This window comes from Lampetra planeri, chromosome 55 (assembly GCF_965212315.1).
Source record: "Lampetra planeri chromosome 55, kcLamPlan1.2.h2, whole genome shotgun sequence".
NCBI classification, from domain to species: domain Eukaryota; kingdom Metazoa; phylum Chordata; class Hyperoartia; order Petromyzontiformes; family Petromyzontidae; genus Lampetra; species Lampetra planeri.
The window spans coordinates 628,722-651,411 of NC_136161.1; the positions used below are offsets into that span (position 1 = coordinate 628,722).

The 22,690-nt window shown below is 46.2% G+C and overlaps 1 protein-coding gene across 1 annotated transcript; it reads left to right on the plus strand.

Moving 5' to 3' along the window:
* Positions 1–780: 780 nt before the first annotated feature.
* On the plus strand, positions 781–22,339 carry LOC144735428 (uncharacterized). Its single transcript, XM_078617829.1, has 5 exons — positions 781–1,134; positions 3,037–3,157; positions 5,052–5,466; positions 15,500–15,708; positions 18,855–22,339. Exons 2-5 carry the CDS (start codon positions 3,045–3,047, stop codon positions 19,324–19,326), a joined length of 1,209 nt encoding a protein of 402 aa, XP_078473955.1. The 5' UTR covers positions 781–1,134; positions 3,037–3,044; the 3' UTR covers positions 19,327–22,339.
* The last annotated feature ends 351 nt before the right edge of the window (positions 22,340–22,690 follow it).

Below are 22,690 nucleotides of genomic sequence, written 5' to 3' on the forward strand. Positions count from 1 at the left end.
ACCCACACAAAGCCACACAAAGACTCACACCCACACAAAGACACACACCCACACAAAGACACACACCAACCCACGCCCACCCCTCCCCCCACATCTACCCCCCCCCCCCCTAAATACACACCCACACACCTCTATAGTTGCGCCCCCTACTGGTGTGACTCTGTCTCTCCACGCTGCTCATTGCGAGTCGGTGAAATATGCGAGGCGCCAGGTGGGCCCGCTTCACCATTACCAGGAGCTGGAAACCATCCTCGCAGCAGCGGAGGCGTCTTTTGGCTTCGCCATCGCACAAAGACGGTCACCACATCGCCCTGATGAGACTGGTTGTTGTTGTTATTAACGGTGAAACGTCACGGTTACTCGAATTGTAAATATTGTTGTGGGTTTATTCTCCAACACTCAACCGGTTCGTGCTGAACTAATGACTAATTGCCAAAGTTTGTGTTACGTGACACAAACCTTACATATTGACGTGATCTAACCCAAAAAACTCTTATGCGATCTGTGTGCTTCTGCGGCCGTCTGGAACGCTCTTCCGATATTAGGAAGCCATTGGAGCCATGCACTTTTAAATCATTATCTCGATTACATTTTTTTTATGTAGAACTGCTTGTTGTGTTCAGTTTGTTGTCCTTCCCCCCACACCTCCGATTAGCACGGTTGGCCACGTACGGTGCGATAGAAGTTCAACATACATACGTGTACATGCGTATCGCTCAACGGCAATGTTGGCTTCAGCCGTGGCTGCCAATCATAAGTCTCTGGCCGGCCTGGTTTGCAGCGCAGTTTCGCTATCCACTGCGCCACAACTCCACTCTGCCGCAGTTTTTAATATAATCGCTGGGCGCAGAACCCCTGGGATTTCCTGTTGCTCGTTAACACTGAACGTCATTTAATACCCGAGCCTCGGTCAGGTGCGGGTCGACTACAACGCATCGCCATCGGTTTAGTCGGCTGGGAGGCGCAGGATTACCTCGAGGAATACCCTCTCAGTACGATCACACAGCGGAGCGTTTGAACGCATCCCAAGACGCCGTACAGAAGTAGTGTGGTGCGTGTTTATTTGATATTTGAGAGAGGCAATCTTAGGGCTCTACACGAGTCCACTGCAATTCTGTGAATCTACAGTTAAATGTAAGTCTGTGGGGGCTTGCGTGTGTGGGTGTCCATGTGCATGTGTGGGGAGCGGTAGTGTAGCGGTTAGCGCTACGCTGCGCTACAAACCTGATGACCCGGGTTCGATTCCCGCTCACGGCCAACACCAGTGACAACTGTCTGAACCGGTCCTGGGCCTCCCCTAGGTCGACTCAGCCTCAAACGAGTAGCTGGTGTGATGTGTGAACATCGCCACGAGGGAGACAAAGACGGCCGGGCGTGGTGCTATCCACATACTCCCTCGTGTGCCGTGCCGGCTTTCGTAGGCTGCTTGCTAACGGCACTTGCCCCTACAGTCTGTTAAGGCTACGTGGGGGATTTTTGTATTTTTCTTTTGGATAAGTATATAATCATGTCCATGGCTCTATATTAAAATATTTGAGTTTCTATGCGAGTCTACAGGTGTATGTGTGCACGATTTTGAGTCTATGTGAGTCTTTGCGTTTGTGTCTGTCTCCTCTGAGTGTATGGGCATCTATGCTCGTTGGGTGGTTGACATGTAAATTACGCGAGTACGTGGGTCTCTATACAACGTAAAACATGACACATGTACGGCCACCTCTCGTTCTATGCGGGAGTTGTGTTCTTGATAAACTGCGCGTAACTCAGAAATCAAGTAAATGGTTGGTGCTAGGGAGAGCATGCTATCGAACCTCATTCCCTTACGTCTACATATTTCACCGGTGACAGTGACATTATACTCACAATACTACCACACATTTTTAAATATAGTAACAGTCTAGTTAAAGAAAAAAATTTACTAAAACAAAAATACGTGTAACACGTAAGTGAGATGCTCGAGTGATGGAGCCCCCCCCGTACTGTGGCTGGTGGAGGGGAAGAGCAGAGATTGGTGGAGTTTGTGGAGAGAGAGGGGGGTGGGGGTCGTATTCATCGAGGCGCCGCATCCTTGGATGGAGCTGGACATTTGAACCTTATGGCGGGACCCCGGGGTCCCGAATAAACGAAAGTCGAAATCGTTATTAATTCATTTATTTGTGGCGACTCCGTCCCACCGCGCACACAAACGCCGCGACCCACCAGAAATCAATCCTCTCGTTCTTCACCGAGCACCCGTCATTGCCAAAATTGCCGTAGTCATATACAAACTTTGATTAGCGCATCGTGTAGAGCTCGTCGAGAGGAATAGATTGCCATATTGTTCGCCTTCAACAGACATACAATTACGTCGCAACGCAGTTTATGTGAGAATCGGGGGCTTCTGTGACCCCAGGGTCTCGCCATAAGGTTAATTTAATGGACGTACAGGTGGGCGAATCCGTGCACAAGACAAAGTTCACAAGATCTTCAAAATGGCGCGCGAGATGCTGTCCCCTCGCTTGTGGTTGTTGTCGTACTGCTGCACCCTCAGGCAGCATCGGTTCATGTAACGTTGCCGCCCTGACCTAACGATTCAGCTCGCCGTGCGTTCCGTGACACCATGGCCCAATGCACTGGGGCGCGTTATCCCACCGACAGTTTGCAAGCGCAGAAGAAAAATAATTTTACATTAATGGAACGCACCGTTTGAAAGTCGCATAACGTGCACGCGCGTTAAACGCGAGGCGACCGCATTTCGAATTCCTCGTGCTCCATGACGCCACTCTGTCTCGTCATCACGTCCCAGCCTACAGCACGTTGTCTCTATGTCCATAACGAGCAATATTAATGTGTATCAACATCATCCACACCGAAACTCTTCCCTCCACACGTGCAGTTCTGCTGATGATGTATAACGATGATAACAGTTCCATAGCATCTTTCCCGGGGTGGAGCCGCATCTCAGTTGGTTCGCTGGGGGGGGGGGGACTTCATCCAGCAGTGGGCAGATCGTGGCTGTCGGTGATTGATGACGACGCCTTCTTGTCTCGCCCTCCATAGCGACGGTGATGGCGGGTTCGTCTAACGACGACAACGACGTGGAAGGCATCAAAATTACCAGGAGCCGCGGAGTTGTGGTTAAAATAACAAATAACACGAAGTTCACGTTGGGAGATGCGAGGTGAGCACAAAGAGCAGCTAAGTGTAGCCGGACTGCCCTGTCTCTCACCTCCCGTCGTGAATCCTAACAAGGGGGACATGTCGGTAACATAGACAGAAATACAAATAATACAGTTCGGACACAATGACGAGTAGATATTGTATTATGTCTTCTGGAGAAGTGGGCGACTCCACAGCTGAGCACCGGAGATTTGTGGAACGGAAAAACATTATTTCAAAGTATTTGTATTCAGGGCATTTGCGTATCTGCAATAGTGACCAGGCACTATTGCAGATACCGCAGCTCAATCCCTCAGCACGGAAAAATCTCAATTACGATAACAGCGGCTTACATCGACTGACATTTAACATACAAACATCTGCTCAAAACATCTGTAATGCCTCCTAAATTTCCTAGTTCCTGATCATACTTTAAACGAAACAATGCGTACCTATATAATGAATAATAAGTAATAATACATTATTTTTAACATCAAATTATATTAACAATATGTAAATTCGAGACATTTTACTGACAACATTTCAAACAATAATTATTTCTTATAAAATATAACCTCATAGTGCAATGTTAAAACCTAGCTCTAAGTCATCCATTTTGTGCCTTCTCAATGAACAGCACAACGCAACACGATAACACCAGATGTTATCAACTATTACAAAAACAATTTCTATTTGCATCACCAAAACACTCTAATCATCTTCCAACTCCATTATATCTACTTAGTCAAGTTGGATTGATCAACATAAACATGTTGTTAATACTCGTAACAATAATTAACTCCCCACGAGGACGGTGCCATCTTATTATAATATTTCCCACGAAAAAACGGCAAACAATATAATACAAATTTCGATTTAAAGCTTTCGTGACTGCAGGGATTCATCTTCTTGGTTCTTTCGGTAAAGTCACTTAGAAGGGAAATAATAAAATAATAAAAATAAAACATAATAAAATACAATTCTCACGACGTATCTTCACCTGAGGACGGCTGCTTGCGTTGTGGCCGAAACGTCGTGAGAATTGTATTTTATTATGTTTTATTATTATTTTATTATTTCCCTTCTACGTGACTTTACCGAAAGAGCCAAGTGAAGATGAATATAATACAACTAAGACATAAGTGAACATCTCGTACCTGCAAGTACTTCACAACACAGCAGCTCAATCTCTCTCAATGGGATTGAGCACCAGTGTTAATATTCTAGACCCAATTATTATAAGTATTGTATATATTTAAATCAACTTTAATATCAAAGACTTAATTGTGCATATCTTCATTACCACCAATAACGTAATCAGGAGTCAATTAACATTACCGAATTCCTATCAGTCGATTAACATTCAAATAATATAAATTTAACGGTTATATATTATTATATTACACTACAGTGCACGTGGGGCTCGGGGTCTTATGCCTAGTAATCATTGACTTCTCATAGAATACAACATTTCACCTGGCTCTCCATAGCAATTAGCAGTGCACAATTATGCGTCTGATTAATCAAAGTTGAGCTCACACCAGCTACACATGCACATTCTACACACAGCCACACACTATAAAGGAGATTAGAGACACGGACATCGACAAATAAAATGCAGCTAAAAACGACAAGTGCTCAAAGAGGCACATGTTTGGAATTCGACTGAGAGGCAGAGGGGAGAGCATGGGGAAATCGAGAACACACACAAGTTGAGAGGCATCATGTTGACTGTTAAAACAATGGCTTAGGCAGGACATAGATGATGGCCTGTGGGAGAGACCAACCATGGAGTGGCAGTGACACGGAAACACGCGAGCTTAAGGAGACATTCATGAAGCAATGGATGGCTGCTGCGAATGATTGAATGAAAGAGGGTTTGGTGTGAAATTGAGTTGTTGTTGCTGCTGAACTAGGTACTACATGGAGAGTGGAACTCACAAAGCCTTCCCTAAAACCCCAATAAATCCGGGAGGGCAAGGCCTCTACGGCTTCCACAAGAAGATTGGGCTGAGCGGCTGTCATGGGACCATGACTCTCCGCTTCAGCGGCCACGATCACTGCCTGAAAATCTTCTTCAAAAACACGCCGGGTGCCGGCCCGAAATCATTCTCCGTGTGCGTCGAAAATGACCCCGTGTACGACATCGGCCCGCGCACGCATAATGAGATGATCAGGAACCAAATAAGCCCGAACAGCACGTTCAGCCAAGCGCCGGCGGGCAACGAGGTGTCGGTGACGAATGAGGAGCTGATGGTGCGGGCGAGGGCATCAATGAGCGAACAGAAGAGGGCAGTTATCTTCTTAACGGTGGAGTCGATGATGCCCAAGGTAAGATGAGGATGACGTGATACGGGGTGGGGGGAGGGTAAGGGGGGTCCCAATATACTTCGGGGGCTGGGGACCGGAAAGTTGCGATTTATATTGAAAGGATGTATTATGGAATACTAAATGTTAATGAACCACAGAACTGTTTGTTCAGCTGAGCAATCTTCTACGACAAGAGGTTTTTGTTTGGGTTAGATCGCGTAAATATATAAATGTGTCGTTAAACACGCCACCAACCTACACAGCCAAAGAGTAAGGGTTGTCACGTAAACAAAACATGGCAATTCGTCACTAACTGAGCTCTCAATACTCTGATAGTGCACTGTTTTTTTTAGTTGTATGCCTTTTGGCGTCATCTGGTCCAACACCAATGGAGACTAGGCTCTAAGAAAAGCTGTCTCGGGTGTGGACCAATCAACTTCAAGGACAGTGCATATCATCATTATCAGAGTTGTTTATTTTTGTTTGTATTTTGACTGCTTGTGTTGTGGTTATTGCAAACATGATCCCTTGTATAAAGGTGTCAGTTATTGTACCAGTTGAAAGCGTAAAAAACTATTACTATAACTAGCAAGATGTTTGGAAAAACAAAACATCCAAGTCAGATTTGGCACGATACATAAAATACCGAAATTAATATCTGGTACAAAAGATGTATTACTGAAGCTATCAACAAAAGGTGAGTACCGGATTAATTGCACTTGTCGCAAATGCTATTTTGGGCAAACAGGACGGACGATCATCACGAGACTTAAAGAACACCAAATACATATTAAATACTTCCAAATACAAATGTCAGCAGGGGCAGGACACGAGTGCCAACAAGGACACTCAATTGATTTTGATAATGTTGAAGTTCCATGCAAAACTAGCTACTACTGGCCAAGACTATTTAAAGAATCTATCGAAATTGAAAGAAAAAATAATAATTTGAACCGTTCGGATAGCTACCGACTTAGTACTGCGTGGAAGCAAATAATCAAATAATATGTTGTTTAAATGCAGGCCTATACAAGTCACCATACTTCAATAGGGATACCGTTGGTACGGCTATTTTAGTACACACAATGGACAGGAAGGACAAGATCAATGGGCTCGCATAATGCGCATGCATAATGTAAGTATAGCGCAGAAGTGTAGTCACCACATCTACGCGTCTATATAAGGAACGAAACAGGTGGACTTCTCTACAAATCTGGCTGTCGCCTGATGAAGCTAGTTGTAACTACTGGCGAAACGTCGTACTCAGATTGTAAATGTTGTGGCTTGGCTCTCCAACACACTGGTGTGCTGTACTGGTGACGAATTGGCATGTTCTGTTTACGTGACAAACCTTACTAGTCGGCGGTGTCAGATGGTAGTGGGTTTAACGACACATTTATATATTTATGCGATCTAACCCAAAACAACTCTGTTATGGATATTGGTCGCGAAAGCCTACATGTTAATTCCTCTACGAGATGTGATGAGTCAGCCTCGCGCTGGTGGTGAGTTTTTGTGTGTGTGTGTGGGGGCATTTTAAACAGTACATTGTCGTGTTCTGACTTACGAAGCAGTCCGACTTATGAACGGGTCCCAGGAACGAATTGTGTTCGTAAGTCCAGAACTGCCCCGTGCAAATAAACCGGCCGAAGCCCCAACGGAGGAGTCACCGACGCTGGCAATGCGAGGCCGATCTGGGGAGGAGAAATGAGCAAAGCAGCCAGGGGATAGGCCAGCAGGGAATTCAAAAGGAAAATAGCAGGAAAAGGAGAACTGGAAAGAGAGACGGTTAGAGGTGGTGGAGGGAGAGCAGTGAAGAGGGGATTGGTGAGAGAGGTTAGAGTAGAACTAGGGGCTGCCGGATTTTCAAAAACGCGGGATAATATAATCACTAACGCATACTAAGGTGTGTATATTTTTTGTGCTTAACATTTGTTTACAAATAGACAACAATTAATATCCCTACTGTATGGGGTGATGTAGGTAGTACGACTACGCTCTTGTTTCAACAACAACAACATGTGTTTGACGATCGCCAAATTTCACACACTTTTCGCCGGATCGCACTGTGTGTATTTTTTATTACTGTAGTTATTAGTCGTGAAAAATATATATACGTGCAGTATTTTCATTACGTTTTTGTATTTAGGTGTATAGTGTACCGTATGTAATATTTCACACTGAAATCAAGCATAGCTACTTTTTTTGGCATGCACATGGTGCCAATTGCTGGATTTATACAGCCTTTGGAGCGGTTTTGCCGGATCAGTACAGGACCGCCGGATAATGTTGGAAGCCAGATAACTACGCGCCGGATAATCGATGATTAGCTGTATAGTTAACGTGATGGGGTCCCACTGGTTACATGGCTGGCAGGTTTTTCCAGCAGGTGGGCAACCGCTAAATATGACAAATCCTGCTCTTGGCATCTCCAGGAACTCGGCAACGCAAATGCCGAAGGGGCTTTGTCATGATGCTGTAGCAGAGGTCGCAATCGGGTACCCGATACCCGTACCCTACCCGATACCCGGAATACACCACGCCGCCGTTGACCCTGGCCATTGACTGACCAACCCAACGTTCCTACCAACCCACTCGACCACCACGGGGAGATATACAGCAGGCTTCAGGGTCAAACCCACGACCTCCTGTATATCAGGCGAGGTAGATAACATCTGCTTGCCACCGTGGCCTCCAGTAGACACAGGTGAACAAGACCTTAGGCCAGATAGTGGGAGAGACTATGTGGGTAGATCTTGGAAGTCACATTGAGATAATTTTGCTGCTTTAAATTTCCACATTATAAGCCACTATGTTGAGCTATCATCTATGATAGCCAGGACGCTTCTGAAAAATAGCTACATAGCTCAGTGGGCTTTGCCTGGTAGGATAGCGATGGTTTAGTATTGTATTTGTATGTGTCTGGGTGATTTGTTTATCTCTCTTGGACTTTGCACTCCTGTCATGTGTGTGTATTGATTGTTGTTGTAACATTCTTAACTGCTCCTACTGGACATCTGTGACAAAGACCGTTATAGCTCATCGGATTCCTCCTGCAGTCTAAAACACATTCCTGCGGAGGGAGCTGGTAGGAACGTTGGGTTGCTCGGTCAATGGCCAGGGTCAACGGCGGCGTGGTGTATTCCGCAAATATGCCCGACTGTGAGGGCGTGCACAAGCCGGCGTGAGTAGGTTAAACGTTGAGTTATATAAGGGTGTAGTGGTGATAACTACTCGCTGTTCGCAAGCTGTGAGAGAGCAGTTAGTAAACAAGGTTTTCCCGCTCAATCAAACAGTCAGGGTCAAATGGGGTGAGATAAGATCCAAACGCCAGATTAGGAAGGACCAATCGGAGGGGTCCACGAGGTGGCCGGGGATTGGTCAACCCGGCCACGAACAGGTATAAAAGCCGGAGCGCTGAGAGCTCTTGGTGAAGTCGGCTGAAGACAGCTAGGACCCTGGACCAAGCCTTCCAGCCCTTGTCAGGACTGGGGCTCAGTGTAACCAGTGGTCAGGGGAGATAGGTCCTGGATAGGACCCTGGCTCCCAGCCTTCCCACCCTTGTGAGGGCGAAGGTCCTGAGCGACCAGAGGTCGGGGACCCGCCGGGCCAGCGGCGGGTCAGTGTGCCTCCCCTAGGTCCCAGCCGGAGGACGCTAGGCTAGCGGGAAGATTAGATAGACAGCAAGTCCGAAGGCTGTACCTTCGTAGAATAGGAGCGAATAGTGAGTGTGAGCTGTGCAGGGTCAGGAGACGGTGTGTTAAGATAATAAACAGTGTGTGCCATAAAGAAGTTTAGAAGTCCGTCCTTTACAACACTACAAGGGCACCACGGGGTGACCAGCCCCTCCCCACCCAGCCCCTCCCCACCCAGCCCCACCCCTCCCATCCAGCCCCACCCTCCCCACCCAGCCCCACCCTCCCCACCCAGCCCCTCCCCTCCCCACCTTCCCCTCTCCACCCAGCCCCACCCCTCCAATCCAGCCCCACCCTCCCCACCCAGCCCCTCCCCACCGTCCCCTCCCCACCCAGCCCCTCCCCACCCTCCCCACCCAGCCCCTCCCCTTCCCCCCCTCTCCACCCAGCCTCACCCCTCACATTTTTGGATGCACTGGTATAACTAGGAGGTTCTTACCAGTATGAATATTCTTATTCTGACACGCCTACCGTGCAGCAGAATTAAGAGGCGAGTTGTGGTGCAGCATCCACAACTCTGGGCCACGATAGCATCTGAAGCTCGACTCGCGGTACACATACAGAACCGTAAACACACTGAGAGTAAGCGAGTGCAGTAGGGAGGAGGAGGAAGATGAAAAGGAGGAGGAGAAAGAGGAGGAGAAAGAGGGGAAGGAAAAAAAGGGAAAAGAGGGAAAAGAAGAAAAACAATCAAAATCCTTCCTCATTGGCTAGTAAAGTTGGTCGCGAGTTTGGCGGATGAGGAGGAGTCGGATTTAAAGGGAGCATCCAAGGAGGAGGTCTCCACTCACCCCCGGCCACACGGCGTTCAACCTCTCTCCGCGCCGAGCACCACCGGGTTCACTGCAGCCCCAGCAGTCTCGCTCAGGGCGGTGAGTCGATCACCTAATGGACTATTGACCATTTTTTTTTAATTTTAATTTACCAGGTAATGCCCCACCGCTTGAGCTATGCAGTAACTCTCTTTTTTTCAGAAGCGACCTGGCTTTCACAAATCATAGCTCAACGGAAGTGGCAGCTGATATCATCATCAACATCATGTGTGATAAATGTATAGTGGCAGCCAAATACGCTCGACACACCGTGATATTTGATTCAAAAATGTGGGAGGGAAAAAAAACCTGGAGAAGATCCAGATACAAATTCTACGCGACCACAGGGAGAGAGACGCGCACTCCAAATGCACAGCAGGCGTCACGGTCAGGATCGAACCTACGACCTCCTGTATGCTAGGCAAGGTAGTTATCGTCTCCTCCTAGCCACCGTGGCGTCAGGTTGGGATTGAACCCATGTCCTCCTGCATACCAGGCGAGGTAGTTAACATTTCTTTTTACTGCTGCATATGAAGGCCTCTCCCACACCGTGTGGGCCACGAGCGTTGTCATTCATACTACGTTTTTGGGTTAGATCACGTGAATATAAATGAGTCGTTAAACCCGCCCCACCCAACAAAGTCACTTAGTATGGTTTGTTACGTAAAAACATGCCAAGTCGTAAACCCAATTGTTACCATTTACAATTGGGTTTACTCTCCAACACATCAGTGTACTGTGCTAGGAACGAATTGCCACGTTTTGTATCCGTGACAAACCCTGACGAATTGGCTGTGTCGGGTATTGGCGGGTTTAACAATACATTTATATTTAGGCGATTTAACCCAAAACCTCCACTGTGGATAATATCGGTCGCGACAGCCAGTGTGAAACTCTCACGAGCGTTGTTGTTTGACTACGCAATGTTGTTCTCCTATAACGCGGTGGTGGTCGTTGCTTTCCTGCAGAACACCGCGTTATGGGAAAACCGCGTTATAATAATTATACATATATAGTTTTGTCGATCTGTGTCTAACGCCTGACACTGTACGCTGTGTGTAACACTGGCTTGGCTTCGTGGATTTTCATGCAATTAAAAACATATTATGAAAGGTTTATTATTAAAATAGTAATTAATTAGTAGTTTAGATTCGAAGCTTTCGTGACTGCAGGAATTGCTCTTTGGTTATTTTGGTAAAGTCACGTAGAAAGAAATTAAATATAATAGAATACGACGTTTCGATTGCAACACAAGCAACCATCATCAGGTACGAATGTTTTAGAAAACAAACCTCTCTCTCTGTTTGTCTCTGTGTGAGTCTCTCTCTGCTTGTGTGTCTGTCTGTGTGTCTCCGTGTCTGTTTTGTCTCTCTCTCAAATGTATCAATCTTTTGAAGAACGTAATCAACCAGGTAGCGTGTTGACTGTTGTGTTAACCGACTCTCTATGTTGTATTGCATTATATTTCTAAGTTTGCTCGGTTTCCAAAAATAAAACTGCTGAAAAAAGCACTGCTGGATTATATTTTTTCCGCCTGAGGACGACCGCTTGTGTTGCGATCGAAACGTCGTGATTTGTTTTATTTGATCCCGACGTGACTTTACCGAAAGAACCAAAGAGTATGGATTCCTGCAGTCATGAAAGCTTCAAATCGAGATTATTTACTAGGTTTGTTTTCTCATTCATTCGTACCTGACGACGATTGCTTGTGTTGCGATCGAAACGTCGTATTATGTTATTATTTATTTTTATTTCTTTCTACGTGACTTTACCGAAATAACCAATATAGTAATTATTAGTCTGTTATTACAAGAATAATCACTTTTCTCCAAAAATATACCAGTACCACTTTTGATAAAAGCCATTTGCGCCCCTGATTTTGTATTTTATCTTTTCGTTTTGCACACCATTACATAATAATAAATAATCTATTCAGTTCATTTGTGTGTGACAATCGTTTTTTTTACATCGAATAGAAATTGAAATAAAGAAGCAGAATCACTTTTAATTTGAACTCAGTGCAGTTTCACTTTGATGACTTATGTCCATGAGGCTCGGTGCAAGCTCGTGGTTCTGGGGTGCTCCGTGTGAGCCCGTGGGTTCGTGGGTATCGGTGTGAGCCTGTGGGTCTAGGTGTGAGACCGCAAGTGACTATATAGGATAGATCAATCAGTTTCAAGGATAATGCATATATTATCAGAATATGTTTTTTGTTTGCATTCTGACCACAAGTATTGTGGTTAATGCAGGCATGGATCCTTATAAAAAGGTTACAGTTTGGTGTTTTTACAACTTAACACCTGTATTGTTGCCAGAAAAAAGTGGAAAAACTTATTGCTGGAGCCGCGTGCGGCTCATTAAGGATTGCTTCCTGACCTTATGTATGAAGTACCACCGTCTTCGTGTAATGCGAGCGTAAATGGGGTTGTTGCTGGGCTCGGGTCCAATCACACGGCCGGGGGTATTGGGGGGCGGAGCCTGCTCTGCGGGGCGTGTGGGAGGGGCCACCGTTCGCCTCGGCTCCAATGGGGGGTGAGGTGAATGGGGGCGGAGCCAGCGGGGAAGAGAGAGATAGTATTGGAAGGCCGGATCTGAGGATCCGGAAGGGAAGGAGTCAGGGTCACGTGGGGGGAATGTATATAAGTGGGAGCCTGGAAGAGATCGGGGCAGTCGGGGAATCTAAGAGACTGAGCCACGTTGGGTGGTGAGAGGGATCCACGCCATCGGCCACGTGGCCAAAGGACCTCTGCACGCCGTCGTCCAGCGGTGTGCAGAGTGCGGGAATAGGGGAGTTAATGGGGGAGTGTGCGGGGCACGAGAGAGAGAGGGAGAGAGCATACACGGGGTGCACGCGATACAGGACTGGTCCGGGAGAGAAAGAGAGCATGCGCGGGGCGCACGCGAGACAGCACTGGTCCGGGAAAGAGGCCAGTGGGGAGGTGCGGAGAAGAACCTAAATAAAAGAAGAGCGGAGACCAGCATCGCCTGACAGTCATTTATTACATTCGTATTAACATGCATAGCGGCTCTTGAAATATTGAGGCGATTTTTTTTCCAAATAAAAAAAATGGCTCTTATTATTTTGGTTTTCGAGCCCCTACAGACCTCAATGTAAGTACATTCGTAACAAGCTACATCCCCTTTTGTTGATGAAAATGCTGGATGAAAGCGTACTTAGTGCGCCATGGTGGCTAGGAGATGTTAACTACCTTGCCTGGTATACAGGAGGTCGTCGCTTCGATGCCCGGACCCTAAGGCCTTCTCTATATTTGGAGTTTGCGTCTCTCTGCCCCCCGTGGTTGTGTGAATTTTTCTCCGGTTTTTTACCTCCACATTTAGAGTCAACATTACGGCGTTTAGAGTATTTTGCTGCTTTAAATTTCCACGTGATAAGCCACTACGTTGAGATATCATTTGTGATGAAAAAAAGAGCTATATAGCAGCCATAATAGAGGTTTTATGGGTTAGATCGCGTAAATATATAAATGTTTCGTTAGACCCACCACCACCCGACACAACTAGTATGAGTTGTCACCTAAACAGAACATGCCAATTCGTCACTAGCACACCACACCAGTGTGTTGGAGAGCCAAGCCACAACATTTACAATCTGAGTACGACTTTTCGCCAGTAGTTACAACTAGTTTCATCAGTCAATAGCCAGATTTGTGGAGAAGTCCACCTGTTTAGTTCCTTTTTTAGAGGCGTAGATGTGTTGGGGGGGGGGAATTAATGAGTCAACGTACATTAAACTTGCGCATTATGCGAGCCCATTGATCTTGTCCTTCCTGTCCATTGTGTGTACTAAAATAGCCGTACCAACGGTATCCCTATTGAAGTATGGTGGCCTGTATAGGCCTGCATTTAAACAACGTATTATTTTATTATTCGCTTCCACGCCGCACTAAGTCGGTAGCTATCTGAACGGTTAAAATAATTTTTTATTTCTTTCAATTTCGAAAGATTCTCTAAATAGTCTTGGCCATAGTAGCTAGTTTTGCACATAACTTCAACATTATCAAAATCAATTGAGTGTCCTTGTTGGCACACGTGTTCTGCTCCTGCTGACAATTGTATTTGGAAGTATTGAATATTTATTTGGTGTTCTTTTAGTCTCTTGCTGATCATTCGTCCTGTTTGCCCAACATAGCATTTTCCACAAGTGCAGTTAATGCTGTACACACCTTCTGTTGATTGCCTCAGTAATACAGCTTTTATACCAGATATTAATTTCTGTATTTTATGTACCGTGCCAAATCTGACTCGGATTTTAGTTTTTATAAACATCTGGCTAGTTTATCAGTTACTCCCACAATTTACGGTATTTTGACCATTTTGATCGTATAGGCCACCATACTTCTGTAATGTGAGGATATATCCGGGTTGCTGACGGATCACAACTCTTTACGATGATTGGCTCTGCCGGTCCTGGTCCATAGCCAATGGGGGGAAGTCTAGGGGCGTGGCCCTGACGCTGAAAAGGTGATATCTGTAAGTAGAGGATTGGTTCTGCTGGCTTTAGCCATAGCCAATGGGGGGACGAGTCAGGGGCGTGGTCTCGGGAGCATACGATGGAGTCTAGAAGATTCCATAGAGGTTAACCAGGATTGGTGGAAAGGTACCACGTGACCCAGGTATTAAATAGGGGTGGAGACGAACAACACATGGTCAGATCTGGAATGAACGGAGGGAGAGGCCATGCGGGAGCGGCGGTCCAGGCTGCCACGTGGCCGCGCGTGTCTCTCTCTCTATCCCTCTCACGCTGTCTGTCAGCAGCGTAAAGGAGTGTTGTAAAAGAAAGACAAATAAAGACCGGATTTCAGAAGTCGCTTCCACGACCCTTATTACACTTCAATAGGGATTACCGTTGATACAGCTATTTTAATACACACAATGGACAGGAAGGACAAGTTCAAGGGGCTCGCACAATGTGCATGCATCATGTACGTTGACTCATTCATCGCCCCCACCCCCACGTGGTGCACGAGCACAGAAGGGTGGTCACCACATCTACGCCTCTATATAAGGAATAAAACAGGTCGACTTCTCCACAAATCTGGCTGCCGCCTGATGAAGCTAGTTGTAATTACTGGTGAAACCTCGTACTCAGATTGTAAATGTAGTGGCTTGGCTCTCCAACACACCAGTGTGCTGTACTAGTGATTAATTGGCATGTTCCTTTTACGTGACAACCCTTACTAGTTGGCAATGTAGGGTGGTGGCAGGTTTAACGACACATTTATATATTTATGCGATCTAACCCAAAAAACCTCTATTATGGATGGTATTGGTCGCGAAAGCCTATGTAACGCATTCCTGCGCAGGGAGCTGGTAGGAACGTTGGGTTGCTTGGTCAATGGCGGCGTGGTGTATTCAGAAAATATGCCTGACTGTGAGGGTGGGCACAAGCCAACGTGAATAGGTTAAACATTGAGTTTTATAAGGGCACCACGGGGTGACCAGCCCCTCCCCACCCAGCCCCACCCCTCCGACCCCCCACCCAGCCCCACCCTCCCGACTAAGCCCCTCCTCACCCTCCCCACCCAGCCCCTCTCCCCGTTCGCCCCACCTCAGGTTGAAGAAGAAGAAGAGACACAGGGGCATTGCCACGTCCAGATGGCGCACGCAAGGCCGGGGACCGACTTGGTGGTGTACAAAGGCAAGACTGTGGAAGCCATCTTGGCTGGAATGAGCACAAACATCAAAGTGGCCATCGAGATCAGCAACAAGTCGAAATACACCCTGCACAAACAATCGTGAGCATAACCCTATCACTCGGACACTACTTACATACACTGCTTTGTGTGTTTAGTTTGTTGTCCTTCCCCCCACACCTCTGATTACCCCGGTTGGCTACTTATGGTGTGGAAAATGTTCAACGTGCATACAACTAGCTCACACATACTCACGTAAACGAAATAAAGTTTTGTTTTCCAGGTATGAACAGGCATCACAGCAATATTTTCCTCTCAACATAGCGTCCCCGTCCCATGTAATAATTCTGCACCCAGCCTTGTATGCATGTGTAATAAAGCACTGTTGAACTTATTTCTCACTGTGCTAATTGGAGGTGTGAGGGAAGGACAAACTATGGGTATCTATGTGAGTCTATGGGTCTCTGTGTGAGGCTTGGTAGAACCTTTGTCACACCGTTTGTAGCCAACCGTAGGTACTGGCTAACAGCGGTTGTTAGCCGGTAGGGGTGGCTTAGAAGGTCATAGTGGTGAGCTCCCACTGCTAAGGTTCTGGATTAAAATCCAATGTTCAGCCTCCTTTGATTAAACTGTAGTGAACCGATGCGTCCAGCCTAGTGACTAATGACTGCAGGCAGCAACAACAACAAAACAATACGTTAAATTCCAGTCTGAACTTAATTTGTCGAAATTCCAGCTCCTGTAATTACATTTGCTGGTGTGGCTGTAATGTGACAACGGCATTTTTCTGTGGCAGGACGGGTGAGAAAGTACTATCCCACAACATTGTAGACTAGTTGGTCACGTGACGGACCCGAGGTAGTGCTGTGATATTCACTTCTTTAGGCACATTAAAACAAACACACACACTTCTGTGCGATGACATCACCCGCATCTCTCAGTGACCTGTGCCGGGTTCATGCATCGTGCTAAATGGCACGCCCTACCCACCCTATGTGGTCGCCACGGTGGTTAGGAGATGCTAACTACCTCGTCTAGTATGGAGGAGTTCGTGGGTTCAATCCCGACCCTGACGCTTGTATAGTTTGAGTTTGCATGTCTTTCTCTCTCCGTTTTCACGTGGGTTTTTCTCCAGATCCTCCGGGTTTTCCCTCCACATTGACTATCAACATGCGTTTAGAGTGATTGGCTGCTATACATGTAGCTCAGGGCCTTACCTGGTAAAGTAAAAACAAGTTGAGTTTCGTATATAGTGAGATGGAGGAGAGAAGGGAGGGATGGATGAAGGAGGTAAGAGGTGGGAGATAGAGGAAGGGGGAAGAGAAATCCTTCCGTTTCCATCTTAATTAGAGAGACAATGATGTCGTCATGAAAGCCAATCGGGGCGAGACGTTGTACTCATTGTAATGCTGTGGTGGGTTCACTCTCCAACACACTGGTTAGTGCTCAAATAGTAACTAATTGACATTTTGTGTTTAAGTGACAAACCTTACTAATTGGCTGTGTTGGGTGGTGGTGGGTTTAATTACACAATTATATTTACGTGATCAAACCCAATATGGCTAATATTGGTCGCAAAAGCCTACTACTACTACGTGTTAGACTGATGGAGGAAGAGAGGGAGATGAATGGAAAGGAGATGTATGGGCCAGAGAGAGAGAGAGAGAAAGGGCATCAAATGGAGAGGAAAGAGAACAAAACGGAAAGATAAGAGAAAGGGAAAGTGATGGGAGTGAGAGGTGACAGATACAAAGCGAGATGGGGGGTGGGGGGTGAGACAGAGTGGAGGGAGAAGATGAATAGAGGGAGGGAGAGGTAGAAGAGGGACAGAAGCAGAGACAAAACGAGATTGAGATAATCGGGACGTACAGCACAGAGAAGGTGAGAGAAATGTGGAGAGAAGAGACTGGGCTTCATGTAAGATTACAAGTTTTGTTGGCTGAGAGGGACAGATGGATGGTCATGTGTAAAGGACTTGCGGTTAGCCAGTACTACTTAAAGTGGGTTAAAATACAATTTTCTTCATCTGATTAAAACACGACAATAATATTAAGAATCTGTGATGGTGGGTTTCCAATTTTGCCGTCACTACACAAAGGGAGTCCACCAGGGTGCATTAGAGCATGGGTGTTAGACTGTACTTCGCCAGTGATCACACAACAGACCAGTACAAAGGGTCTGAACAATGTATTCAGGTTTAGCCAGGTTAAAGGGGGATGGAGTAGTAATGGTCACTGCCACTTCCAAGAAAGAGAGGCACCATGCTTTGCGTACACTATTACACAATCATACTTAACCCCTGCGCAATACCGTCAGTCACCACTGAGAACAGCACGGTGCTATTTGCCAGGTAGGTGTGATTTACTCACACCTCGTCGAGGTACCTCACGTTCTGGCCAGGTTCGCGCACAGGTGCCAAACAGTGGCATGCTCATGCCCCCCCCCCCAGCCATTCACTACGACAGACCCCCTTCGTCCACGGTATGCTACAGTGGCCATTCCTGCACGGTCACCCAGTGTACAGCACTCCCATCGTACACCAGGGTAAAAGCAGCAACAGCACTAGCAGCAGGCGTGCCTTTTGGCGTCATCTGGTCCAACGCCTTTTGGCATCATCTGGTCCAACACCATGTGAGACCAGGCTCTAAGGAAAGCTGTCTCGGGTGTGGACCAATCAACTTCAAGGACAGTGCATACATTATCAGAGTTATTTTTTTGTTTGCATTACGACTGCAGGTATTGTGGTCTATGCAAACATGACTCCTTGTAAAAAAAAAAAGGTGTCAGTTTTGTTGCCAGATAAAAGGGCAAAAAAAAACAATTATCATCTTTTTCTACTGGCAAATGAGGTTCCAATGGTAGAAAGGCCTTATTACTTTGCCCTAACATTCACCTTACCACGCTCTACTTCAAGAAAGCGGGGTTCTTCTCACGGCTCTTGTTGCCGCGTCATTGCTGCCTCGCTGCCTCCTTGACGCCGCAGAAGCTGCCGTGCATTGCTGGAGAGGGACTCTTTCCTGGGCTCCCTTCCTCCTCCCTCTCGAGCTATGTTAACAGCCCGCTCTATAATACTTCTCTACAAAACAGCTGATGCTACACCTGGACCTGCTCGGGAACTTTCTGGGCCCTTAAATTCGTCACCACCTGTTGTGAATCTGCTCCCCCCACCTAATTTAACTCACCAACACAATGCACATCTATTTCACCCATAACACTCTCCCCCCCTCCCCCCTGCTCACATACTTTAGATGTTTCCTGGATGCTGGTGTGGAGGACTACTCCCCACACTCAGAAATCATCTCCGGGGAGAAGCGAGCCTGTGGCTTCCGTAAGCTCAACATGTCGCTGAAGGGCTGCTACGGGGTCCTGCGCTACTGCATCAAGGACAACAGCAAGTGCCTGGACATCATGTTCAGCAACCCCTACTCGAGCGGCGTCTTCAGCCGAGAGGTGGCCATACAGCTGCAGGACCTCGTCAACGTGGCCGCACCGTCCGCCAGGCTCCTGACCGAGATGTACAACTCGAAGGTGACGGAGGGTACGTTTGACAAGAAAGGAGCGGGGGACTCCAACGCCGTGGTGGAGGACAAAAAGGAATTGAACATTAAGGTGACGGCCAACATGCAGGACAGCGCGGAGTCCATCGTCCGTATAGAGCTGACGGATATTCCTCACGCAAAACAGATCATTGTAAAGAGCTCTCCAGCCATGAGCGAGTAGGGTTGCGCTTTAAAATCACCATTATCAGATTGACAAAGGCATTTTTCTTTATAACCTCGGATTAGCACGGTTGGCTATGTATGGTGGGAATGATTTTCAACATACATATACTGTGAGGGAAAAAAGTATTTGATCCCCTGCTGATTTTGTACGTTTGCCCACTGACAAAATAATTATCAGTCTATAATTTTAATGGTAGGTTTATTTGAACAGTGAGAGACAGAATAACAACAACTAAATCCAGAAAAACGCATGTCAAAAATGTAATAAATTGATTTGCATTTTAATGAGGGAAATAAGTATTTGACCCCCTCTCAATCAGAAATATTTCTGGCTCCCAGGTGTCTTTTATACAGGTAACGAGCTGAGATTCGGAGCACATTCTTAAAGGGAGTGCTTCTAATCTCAGCTTGTTACCTGTATAAAAGACACCTGTTCACAGAAGAAATCAATCAACAGATTCTAAACTCTCCACCATGGCAAGACCAAAGAGCTCTCCAAGGATGCCAGGGACAAGATTGTAGACATACACAAGGTTGGAATGGGCTACAAGACCATCGCCAAGCCGCTTGGTGAGAAGGTGACAACAGTTGGTGCGATTATTCGCAAATGGAAGAAACACAAAAGAACTGTCAATCTCCCTCGGCCTGGGGCTCCATGCAAGATCTCACCTCGTGGCGTTGCAATGATCATGAGAACGGTGAGGAATCAGCCCAGAACTACACGGGAGGATCTTGTCAATGATCTCAAGGCAGCTGGGACCATATTCACCAAGAAAACAGTTGGTAACACACTACGCCATGAAGGACTGAAATCTTGCAGCACCCGCAAGGTCCCCCTGCTTAAGAAAGCACATATACATGCCCGTCTGAAGTTTGCCAATGAACATCTGAATGATTCAGAGGACAACTGGGTGAAAGTGTTGTGGTCAGATGAAACCAAAATGGAGCTCTTTGGCATCAACTCAATTCGCCGTGTTTGGAGGAGGAGGAATGCTGCCTATGACCCCAAGAACACCATCCCCACCGTCAAACATGGAGGTGGAAACATTACGCTTTGGGGTGTTTTTCTGCTAAGGGGACAGGACAACTTCACCGCATCAAAGGGACGATGGACGGAGCCATGTACCGTCAAATCTTGGGTGAGAACCTCCTTCCCTCAGCCAGGCCATTGAAAATGAGTCGTGGATGGGTATTCCAGCATAACAATGACCCAAAACACACGGCCAAGGCAACAAAGGAGTGGCTCAAGAAGAAGCACATTAAGGTCCTGGAGTGGCCTAGCCAGTCTCCAGACCTTAATCCCATAGAAAATCTGTGGAGGGAGCTGAAGGTTCGAGTTGCCAAACGTCAGCCTCGAAACCTTAATGACTTGTAGAAGATCTGCAAAGAGGAGTGGGACAAAATCCCTCCTGAGATGTGTGCAAACCTGGTGGCCAACTACAAGAAACGTCTGACCTCTGTGATTGCCAACAAGGGTTTTGCCACCAAGTACTAAGTCATGTTTTGCAGAGAGGTCAAATATTTATTTCCCTCATGAAAATGCAAATCAATTTATACAATTTTTGACATGCGTTTTTCTGGATTTTGTTGTTGTTATTCTGTCTCTCACTGTTCAAATAAACCTACCATTAAAATGATAGACTGATCATTTCTTTGTCAGTGGGCAAACGTACAAAATCAGCAGGGGATCAAATACTTTTTTCCCTCACTGTAGATTCACACAGAGACACGTAGACTCACACAAGCGACCCATAGACTCACACAAGAGACACATAGACTCACGCAAGAGACACATAGACTCACACAAGAGAACCATAGAATCACACAAGAAACCCATAGACTCACGCAAGAGACCCATAGACTCACACAAGAGACCCATAGACTCACGCAAGAGACCCATAGACTCATGCAAGAGACCCATAGACTCACGCAAGAGACCCATAGACTCACACAAGAAACTCATAGACTTACAGAGACCTATAGACTAACACAGAGACTCATAGTTTGTTGTCCTTTCTCCGCACCGATTGGCACGGTAGGCTACATACGATACGAAAGAAGTTCAACATACATACGTACCTAGCTTTGCCACCTTTGAATTGAATACAATGTGGATATAGATTACCCATGGCTTTAAATCTTGTATTTTTAGTGCTCTGCATTGGGGTTATATTAAAATAGAAATATTACATAAAATGAACGTAATTAAGTGAATTTAATAAAACAACGAATATTAAAAGAACTTACAGGTGTGGTAGAGTGATATTGTATGGCACATTCCATGATTACAACTGGAACAAGCGAGGAGGTGCAGCACCTGGCCTACCTCAGGCGGTAAATCAAATCTGTACATGTTGAGTGAACCCCAATCCCATCAGAATAGAATTATAGTGCAGGCCGGAACACCACACGCACTACCTCAAGACATGCCGATTCTTATTTAACATAGGCACAGGGGTGCTATAGCCAAATATGTGCACTACATCGCCTAATATGTAGGAGGGCGTGGTTTCGATCCCGACCCTGATGCCTGTGTATTTGCAGTTTGCATGTCTCTCTTTCCCTGTGTTTGCGTGGATTTTTCTCTAGATCATCCGTTTTTTCCCTCTATTTAGAATCAACATCACGCTTTTCGAGTATTTGGCTGTTATAAGTTTCCACATGATAAGCCACTTTTGTGGCCAGGTCGCTTCTGAATAAGCTATATAGGTAAGTGGGCCTTATCTGGCAAAATAAACGTTTAGTTAGTTTAGTTTTCACACACACCTCAGATTAGCACGGTTGGCTACGTACGGTGCGAAAAATATTCTACACACAATATTGCGTGTGTTATTTGTCTGACACCGAAGACAGTTGTGTAAATTCTACATTTCTATGCTGGGGGGAGGATGCTTATCCCTGTATCTTGTGTATTTTCGTATCATCATAATAATCCCATGTATCTAACTTGTTGTCTCATATAAGCTTTGTAACCCGTCGTGATTATAACAATAAACCAAGGAAGACATTTACCGCCCCCATGTCAATGCACTGTTTGACCATGCTGATGGGCCCAGGAACGGTTCGGATATCACTCGCCATTTATAGACATTGGTGGCCTAGAACGAAGTTGCTCGGTCCAAAAATAACACTCCATGAACTATTTTTTATTTACCAGGTAAGGTCCAATGAGACATATAGCTCACAAATGATATTTCAATGAAGTGGCAGCTTATCACGTGGACATTTATAGCAGCCAAATACTCTAAATTCATGTCGATTCTAAATATGGAGGGAAAAATCGGAGTACCCAGAGAAAAAAAACCACACGACCACAGGGTGAGAGATCATGCAAACTCCAAATATACAGCAGGCGTCAGGGT